This window comes from Hirundo rustica, chromosome 2 (assembly GCF_015227805.2).
Source record: "Hirundo rustica isolate bHirRus1 chromosome 2, bHirRus1.pri.v3, whole genome shotgun sequence".
NCBI lineage: Eukaryota > Metazoa > Chordata > Aves > Passeriformes > Hirundinidae > Hirundo > Hirundo rustica.
This window is the reverse complement of record NC_053451.1, coordinates 26,259,210-26,268,508: the sequence shown is the minus strand read 5'-3', so window position 1 is coordinate 26,268,508 and position 9,299 is coordinate 26,259,210. Positions and strand designations below refer to the sequence as shown.

At 51.1% G+C, this 9,299-nt stretch overlaps 1 protein-coding gene across 1 annotated transcript; it reads left to right on the top strand.

Annotated features, from left to right (window-relative positions):
* Positions 1 to 1,659: 1,659 nt before the first annotated feature.
* Positions 1,660 to 8,738, top strand: POPDC2 (popeye domain containing 2). The gene is made up of 3 exons (XM_040057237.2): positions 1,660 to 2,533; positions 4,880 to 4,988; positions 8,250 to 8,738. Exons 1-3 carry the CDS (start codon positions 1,989 to 1,991, stop codon positions 8,697 to 8,699), a joined length of 1,104 nt encoding a protein of 367 aa, XP_039913171.1. The 5' UTR covers positions 1,660 to 1,988; the 3' UTR covers positions 8,700 to 8,738.
* Positions 8,739 to 9,299: the final 561 nt, after the last annotated feature.

The window sequence follows — 9,299 nt, the reverse complement described above, 5'->3', positions numbered from 1 at the left end:
TGTCGGGATCCTACAGTGAGTATATGGCAATGGTATGAAAAACAGAACCCGGATCCCAAGATTTTTATTGTGGTGCTTTACCCATGAGATCATTTGTCCTGCTTTGCAGAGAAGGCCGAGAGAAAGTTCTTAATTTCCCCATAACTCTTGCAGATGAGTGTTGTTCTGCTTCAGTAGCTAGGATTTATTTCTTCACTTAGCTAAGAGGCCTCTGAAGACCAGGTTCCCTTTTTCACTTTACCCTGAGCAGAAAGCACCTTTTTGAATGGACTGTACTCACCCTGTGCAAAGCTTAATTTGTCTTCTTTCCTTCCCACATGTCAGCCTGCCAGGATGGCTCTTAGGAGCCACGCAGCTCTGTGCTGCCCGTGGCCTCATCATTGCAGAAATAAGATTGTACTGGCCAAGACCGCGATGAATCCTTTAAGGTTGCCATAAAGCATTGCTGCAGCCTTGCCTGGGAGACTGTTATTCTGGAGCACTATTAGTTTGGAGAGACTATTAGTGTGTCTTTAACTGAATGGTGCCAATGGGAATGGTATGTTAGGCAGGGCAGCTGCAAGCTCAGCCTGAAACACGACCAGCCTTGAAACCCTATCTCTACCCCACTGACCCATGCAGGCTGACTTCACACTGTGTTGGGAGACCACGTGGGTTGCGTCAGTGCCTGAAATGTAACTGCATCCTGGCAGTGGGGCAGATCCTGCCTGTGTGACTGATAATGTGTTTCTTGAAGCAGGGGAGGAATTGCATTTATGTGTGTTTTGTGTAGCTGACCACAGAATTGCATTTATGTGTGTTTTGTGTAGCTGTTTTGAGGACTGACCTCAGAGGTTCCCTCTTGTGCCTGTGTCCTGGGTTACCTGAGTGGGAAGTGTTGGCTGTCTTCTTTGGGCTAATTGAAGGGCTGGGGCAGGTTCTAAACAGCTATTAAAAGAAATCAGAATGTGAGATGATGTTTCTCAAGGGGGCTTCCCAACAGAGCCTGTAATTCCTCAACTAGGATTTCCCCACAAAATGTGCTTCCAAGCGTTACACACTCACAAAGCTTTTGGCAGGATAGCCTCATCTTCATGATAGATGAAACTGCATGCCAGAGGCTTGTTTGCTCTAGTTTTATCCCTTACATTCACAGTTCTCTGGCCGTGCAAAGCTTTTCCTTGTGCCCCTTGATCTAAAACACCCCACGAGAGGGAGCTCCCTGGAGTAAGGGGAGGCTGTAATGGACCTGGAAAGTATTAACCGAGAGGCAGCCTCTCTCCTTTTGCTATGTCCCTGCCACAGTTACGAGCCGCAGTGGGAAGAGGGGGTGACCTTTTTCCTTTTTTCTGCTGGGTGAAAGTCACTCTCTCGCAGGAGCACAGGGTGGTGGATGTGTGACGAGCTGGCTGCGATAAGCCAGCTTGTTTTCCCTTCTCCTTTCCCTTCCTAGCACTGCGCTGGGCTTATCTGGCCGCCTGAGTTATGTTAAGTAGCGGGTGCATGCTTGCTCTCTGTTCTCCTCGCTGCTTTTGCTCCTTGGATTTCAATTCCAAACATGGTTATCCATTTGGGGTCTCTCTCCGTTCCACTGCCAAGAGATACACATTCCACACTCAACACCAGCTCCCTCTGCTGCTCTCTCACGGTCGCTATTCCATTTGCCGCAGCGCACGCGGGACAGGCAGTGCAAGGAAATCTCCGTCCTGTCTCTGAGTTTTCCAGCTAATGGCCTCGACTCTTTTTTTGACTGAGCTCTTTTGGCCTCACGTTTGCCAGCTTCTTTTCTCACTGTTGTGGCTAAGAAGGGGGCCAGCCGACGCTTTGTGAGCCGCAAAGAGGAGAAGCGAACGCTTTTGGAATTTTTCGGGTGCAAAAACGTTCGGCAGCACTTTTTTAGCATGTTGCTCTGAAGCACTGCTGTGAGACCAGACAGTGCTCAAGAGGAAGAGGAGGAGGAACAGCTACCCAGCAGCTCTGGTTTCCAACCTCTGCAGCACCCTTTGTGTATGACAGTTCATTTTGAGCGCAGGACGGCTGGGGAGGGTGGGGAGTGGGGAAAGATGAGCGCAAACGGCCCCTCTTGGGACCAGGCTGTTCTCCGGCCTCCTGTGTGTGATGCCTGGAAGGAGATTACGGAGGAAGCAGCCTACCAGCTGGCCAGCTGCATTGTCCTCCTGGGTTACATGGGGGGAAGTGGCATCTTTGGGTCCCTCTATATCTTTGGCCTCCTGGCCCCAGGCTACTTCTGCTACGCTCTGTGGGGCTGGCTGAGCGCTTGTGGGCTGGACATCTTCATCTGGAACATGCTGCTGGTCCTCGCCTGCTTGCTTCAGCTGGCTCACCTGGCTTACCGGCTCCGCAGAAACACCATCCCGGAAGAGTTTGACCTCCTCTACAAGACCATGTACCTGCCCTTGCAGGTGCCCCTGGAAGTCTACAAAGAAATCGTGAAGTGCTGTGAAGAGCAGGTCCAGTCACTAGTCAGAGACCAGAATTATGCGGTGGAGGGCAAGACGCCCATTGACCGCCTCTCCTTGCTGCTGTCTGGCAGGTAAACGCTCCCCCATTTCTGAACAAAGTCTGACAGCAAACCGCTGTGCCTTATTGTGCCGTCTAGAAACTGGGATGAGGATTGTTTCCTTCCTCTGAAAAGGATCTGAGATATGCATCGGTTTGTTGGGGGAGGGGGGAATTTGCTTTTTGGGGTGTTAGGTTTGTTTTGTTTTTCTAACTTAAGAGTGTTTCAGGGAAGGATTTGCAGACTCAAGCTATGGGCAATGAATTGGCCAGCTCAGCCTGACCGGTGATACTTTTGATGAATCGTTACCCCTTTGTCTGTCATTTTGAAGTGATCTTATTTCTGATGGGAGCAGACTGGCTGTAAGAATGTGTTTCTTAAGGCAGGAGAGCTGTGTGTCTGGACCTGTGGTTTCTGGGGGCACCAGGCACACCTCTGTGATGTGAAGAGCTGTGTGCCAAGTGTGCTGAGGCCTCAGTTCACCTGCTCTCCCTGGCCAGCAGCGTTCAGGGAGAAGTTCCAGTTCCCAACACCCCAGCCCTCAGGGCTTTGACATTTTTCACTTTGAGCATCATTTCATCAAAAGAGAGAGTATTCTCCTGTGGTGGATCCTGCCTAATCAGGTGTCTTTCTTTCCCTGTGCTGTCAAGCTTTTGTGATATTCCTTCTTCTGGACCACCAAGGAGGACGTCAGGGACGTGTAGACAGTCGCACTGGAGATTAGATTGAATGAACTGTGCTGATCAAGTACTGGCATTAGTTCACCTGAGATCCTGTGGCGTGCCTTTAGCAGCATATCCGCTTAACTATTTGCAAAATCCAGATGCATACAAATAGCAATACTGTTGGCTTCCAGTCAGGAAGTGCCAGGAACTTGGCACTAATGTTATGTAAGAATGGGAAAGGAAGAACATCTCCAAATAGGAGCAGTGCTGAGTTGCAGGAGGTGTGTCTCAAAAGGATTTTCCTTTGGGAATACAAATCATCACCTGGGGTTCCTGTTTTGCTGCGGTGGCCAATCCTCTCTGGTGAGGGAGTGTGCAAAGAACGGCTGACCTTCTTTTTTTTTTGGTGTTGGGCCCTTTCCTAAGACGTGTTAAGAGCACCCTGGGTCCACCAGGATGTTGAATGGCAGAGCACTGGAGGGAAGTTTGGTGTGTGTGTTTCCAGTAGCTCTTCCCCTTACCAAACATCTCTGGTGAGCAGCTGCCTCTGAAGTTTACTGTATCTGCAAATAATGTTGATGGGGAAGAAAGAGTCCATGCTGTCTTGACCTGCACTGGATAATGTGATGCTACTCTGTGGGCACGAGAGTGCTGCAACAGACAGCAAGATGGTGATGGTGGGTAGTTGTTGGGCTCTCTTTTGCAGTGGAAGGTGTGTATCTTGGCTGGTAAAGGATGCTCCATGGAGATGGGAATGGATTTACATTTCTTTGTACCCACTCTATTGCCTTGCGTGGTCCTTGCTGACCCAGCAGAGCATTGCTGTTATGGTGCTCTCTCTTAAACTGAGCCAGTCGGGTCTTGGAAATGCAGAAGATGCCTGGATCAGGAATTGTGCCTCACAGTCCCTGACTCTTCCATGCCTCACTGCCCACTGATTAGAAGCCAAAGGTGAGCAGACTCTTGTAACTCCTGAAGGCAAGAATTGCCTTTGTGCATCATACAACAGCGGTACGTGGTGACAGGAAAGCAAGAGGCCCCAAGGCTGGTGATACAGAGCTATGAATAGAACTGCAGAGTGCCCTAGCATTGTCCTTGCTTCAGGCCTGTGCAGGTCCTTCCCTATTCCCACCCCAGGACTGAGTGCACATTTGACCTTGACCCTGGCCGGCAATTGTAGCAAAAGTAGGTGAAAGGGATACTCAGAAGGCAAAGGGAAAGTGAGCAGTGATGTGCAGCAAACTATGAGCTCTCAGGGTGATCTGTGAGGAGCCACGGGCTGTGGGATTTTGGGGGATCCTGAGTGTAATGACTTCCCAGTACTAAGACTGGGAATGCCCTCGTGCAGTCCTGGAGACAGGAGGAAGATACAGGTACAAAGAGCCACAGGCTGGCTTAGAAGTACCTAGAAAGCAGCAGCAGTCCTGTGGCCTGAGAAGTCCTGGGTTAGGACCAAGCACTGCACCTGTGAGGGCTGCCTTTGTAGCAAGGAACAGAAGACAGATGGAGTATGGGGAAGGGGCAGCAAATAGTTTGCTGCAGGGAAAGGAGGGATAACCTCATCACTAAAGCACCTGCAGCTGTCCCAGGAGGGTATGAGACATGTGTGACAAGTATTTCTTTCCTCCCTGGTGGGACACACTGTTTGAGCTATCAGGTTTGTTTGACATCTGTTTTGTGGTCTAAGCCTGTCTGTCTCACCTGTCCTCTGCAGGATCCGAGTGTGCCAGGATGGACAATTCCTTCATTATGTCTTTCCATACCAGTTCTTGGACTCTCCAGAATGGGAGTCGCTGCGACCCTCTGAGGAAGGAACTTTCCAGGTAACCCCAGCTCAACTTTGCTCCTGGGTGCTTTGCTGCATGTCTGAGAAGGGGGTAGAGAGGCCTCATTATGCCATTCAAAGCTGACCAGGAATACCTTCCTCCCCTTCCTGGTGGTTTAGCCAGCACAGGATTGTGTGATCAACTGTTTAACCTTTTTTTCCACCTTATTCTGAAAGACCTCAGGGCATGCTCTTACTGCCTGCTTGATAGCAAGGAGCTTGGTGGAGCATGCTGCTTCTTCCAGTTTATCTGGGAACTGAGGTGTCAGATTGCCAGCTCTCTTCCCTTGTGTGTTCTCTAGTACCTGCACCGATGCATTTGCCCTGCACGCTGCTAGCAGGGTGCATTGTCCTGGCATCAGGATGGCAGGCGTGGCAACATGCAGCAGTGATGTAAATCCATAAACATCCTGTTCCTCACAGAAGTTTCCGATGGTCATGTGTTTTGGGGGGAGAAGCAGAAAGGATGATTCACACCCGAATATGGTTCTTTCTTGAGCAGAAGATCCCCTGCTGAGAGGCCAGACTAATTCTCATTTGCAGTAACTGAAAGGATTTTGGCCTTGCTGTCAACACCCCACAGTGTTTCTTTGGCTTTCCTTCTGGAGAAGATTACTTAAGCCTACATCCCTCCGTCTTTAACGCACATCCCAGGATGGCCTGATACCTGTCAGGTTGTCAATCCTGATTATGTCAGTTAGGGCATATGAGGAGGGGTTTTGCTAATCCCTTGGGAGCGTGGGACGGTCATGAGGGAATGATGCTTTCTCATGAGGGTAGCCTGAAGCAGACTTGGTTAAACCAAGGCAGCTCTCCAAATCTGCTTTCCTAGGGTCTGAATTTGGCTCAGGTGTGAAAGGGTCATGGTGATTGCTCCTGAAAACAGTGCCATCACCAGTGATTATGGTTGCAGGAGATGGCTGCCTATGTGACTGTGGCACAGGGCTACAGATTGTGAGCAGAAATAGGGATGTCGGACCGAGGTAGTGAAGTAGAAAAGGCACCACCAGCTGTGCTAGGGCTGATGGTATCTCATGTTTTGCACAGCCTTCAATCTGGCAGCAGACTGCTGCTGTCTCCTGGGCTGTATTTGCTCAAGAATCCAGCAGGGAGAGTGATGGTTGCCCAGTGCTACAGGCAGGGAAATGGCTGACTGCAATGGCTGACTGCAGGCATGCAACCTGCAAAGACATCCACAGCATTTTCTGAGCTGATTGCCATGGAACTGAGTGTTCCCAGACCTCCTGAGGGTCTTTATCTGTGGTGCATGAGACAGCTTGGGCGCAGGCTGGAGCCAGGCTGCACCAACCCTGCCAGCACCATGCTCTGGCACCTCTCTTGCTCTGCAGGATGTGGCTGGTCAGTGAGGTCAGCTGTGCCTGGCATCAGGATGGGGAAGTAGAGCCCTAGGTAGGGAAGGTCATGTGCTGGAAGTGCCTAAACCCCACAAGTTCTTATGGAGGAATATGAAGAAGTAGCAGCTGTGTGAGACCAGCAGTCGTCAGGTGCCCCTTGTCCCATCCATGTACCTGGAAAGACCTTACTCTTGGTGGCCATGCTTAACCACGGTGATGTGCTGCTTTTGGCAGCTGTTAAACCCACTAGTCCCTCTCACCTGAGCAGTTAATAAATCTTTGTAACTTATCTCAACCTTATTGCTAGCAACACAATAATTTGATTTAAAAAGTACATGTTGGACTCTGGGTCTTTGCTGGAGGAGGGCATGGAAGATTTTTCTTGCCCCATGACTCTTTGGATTGAACACTTTCAATTCCAAGCCCACCAAATAATGGCAGAAGCGTGACTTAGTCTGTGAGAATAGCTGGTTTCCTTGAGCTTTCTGCTTTGACTGTCTGCTTCCCACAGGACTGTTAGGTCCCAGTGCCTGAAGGAGTTTGGTTTCAGGGCTAGCACTTTCCCCCAGAAGGCTGAATTACAGGCTGCTGATGCCGGAGCACTTGTGTCAGGGAGGATTCAAGAGTGAAGTCTGCCTTGCTGTCCTGGTTTGGTGGCAGGTTTGCTTATTGTATCTCAATCCCTCACAAGAAGGCATCACTTTTGATCACTGTGCCAGAAGTTGATTAGGAAAATGAGATTCCGGTCATTTTAATTTCCATGTGACCCTTCTTTTTGCTTGCCTGGCCTGGGAAAGTTCTCAGGTTTTATCTCCTATATTTCTTTCGTCAGACAGCTGTTTGCAGGGCAATGGCATTAAATATCAAACCCAAGGACACACACATGCAGCCAAGCCATGTTCAGCTTCCCAGTGGCCCTCTGCCATGGCGGCTGACCAAGGAGACCCCTGGGCAAAGAGTGAAAGGGAGCCCCCGGGATATTTTGGCTCTGGCACTTGTTCCCATGCCAGTGTCTCCATTACACTCGGATGTTCTTCTGTGGCCCAGGGCAGTTTGACCATTCCTGCATTTCTTCTCTTTATTATTACTTATTATAGTATACACTTACATACATGTAATGTTTTTGACTGAAGTTGTTCTTGTCCTACACTTAGGGGGAAAAAGTCTCTCTTTACACTGGCAAAACCAGAAGGAAAATGAAACGTTCTCTAAAATCAATCCAATAAACCCTCATGAGTTTTCTACGTATACATGAACACAATAAAACCTTTTTATTTCCTCTCTCACTGAACTGTGCTGCAATGTCCTTCAAGGCTATTCAGCCCTCCAGAGTCCAGCTAAGACAGGACTGCTAAGACAGGATGTCCCTCAGGCACAGGATGACCAGGCAAGCCTTTCAGGTGGCTCTTGCAACACTCAGGGCCTTCTTGGAGCAGGGCCTGTGGGGCTGTGCAATCCAGCAGCAGAATGGGTCAGCTGCCTCCCCCAGGGCTACTCGCTGGCAGCTCGGACTGCCTGGGCATGCAAAAATATCCCCCTCTGCAGCATTTCTGTGGAGGGACAGGGGTGTCTGTGCTGCCCTGTTATTTCAGCTGCATCCCTCAGATGTCAATAGGGAGCATCATCTGAAAGCAAGGGGGTGAATTGTAGCTATCCGTGTGGCTGGGTTAAATGAGGACATGCTACTAATTGCGTAGGAAAATGGGGCCTTTGCCTCCTTAGGGAGAGGAAACAGCAGCAGGTAAGGATTTATCCAGTCATTCAACCAGGACAACCTGGCTCTCTAGCCAGGGAGACAGGATTCAAAGGGGCTGAGGACAGTCCCTGGAGTGAAGCACGTGGCTCCAAGGTGGGTAACCCTGCTCGGACAGTGGGACTTACTCCACTCGCTCCCTGCCCCACAGGTCACGCTGACAGCCGAGACCGACTGCAGCTACATCACCTGGCCGAGGAAGAAGCTGTATCTCCTCCTGAGGAAGGACCGCTACATCGCCCGGCTCTTCTCCTCCCATCTGGGCTATGACATCTCGGAGAAGCTCTACTCCCTCAACGAGAAGCTCTTCGCCAAGTTTGGCCTTCGCTTCGACATCCGCTTGCCCAGCCTCTACCACGTCCTTGGGCCAGCCTCCTCCGAGGGGGAGTCGGAGGACTGTGAGGAGCTGCTGCCCGGCTCCGGCCAGGCCAGCGTCTCCGAGCCACCGCCGCAGCCGCCACCGCCGGCTCCGCGCCCCCGGGCGTCCCGGCCCGACAGTGACCTGCTGGGTGAGGACTCCACCAGTCTTGTCTTGGAAGATTTTGCTGAGTTGCCGGGGTCTTTTATGGACTATGTGAGCGAAGGGGAATATATGAAGTGAGGGCACTCCTGGCACGGGCACACCTCACCCTGTGTGGGACCCTCGCGTAAGTACCCACTTGCAGAGCAAGTCCTTCCCGTGATGCATCTGCCTGGACAGAGCACTGGCCCCCATTTGCCAGGGGTTTGCACCTCTGCAGTGGTTTTTGGCCTGCTGCCCAAGGAACCCCCAGAAGGTGGGCTCGAGCCATGTGGTTTTCCTAAGGAAATGCAGCAGGGCGGGGGCTTGACTCCAGGCAGCAGCTGTACTGTGGGGTAGTGACCTGGCCATAGAAAGCTCTTCCCTGCCCAGTTCTCTCCTCACCCTTGAGGAGAGGCAGAAACACTGAAATGGTGTCCAGGCTGGCAAGTGGTGCACAAGTGGTCACGGAGACCATGAGGTAGAGCTATGCCAGGAGATACTCCAGTATTGAGCTGAGCAAGAGCTCTGCAGGTGAGAGAGTCCCTATCCCAGGAGATGCCAACAGGACTTGAAAAAGCTCCAGGGTTTATGCCAGGTTGGTAGCAAGGAGTTGCTATAAACCCTGCAAATGCTCAGTCTGGGCAGGGGGACAAAGCTCAGAGTCCTTCCTCTCCCTGCCTACCACACCTCATCCCAGGA

Coding starts and splice junctions, on each gene's coding strand:
- POPDC2 (XM_040057237.2), top strand. CDS start 1,989: ATGACAGTTCATTTTGAGCGCAGGACGGCTGGGGAGGGTGGGGAGTGG. Junction 2,534..4,879: donor TCCTTGCTGCTGTCTGGCAG/GTAAACGCTCCC, acceptor TGTCCTCTGCAG/GATCCGAGTGTGCCAGGATG. Junction 4,989..8,249: donor CTGAGGAAGGAACTTTCCAG/GTAACCCCAGCT, acceptor CCTGCCCCACAG/GTCACGCTGACAGCCGAGAC.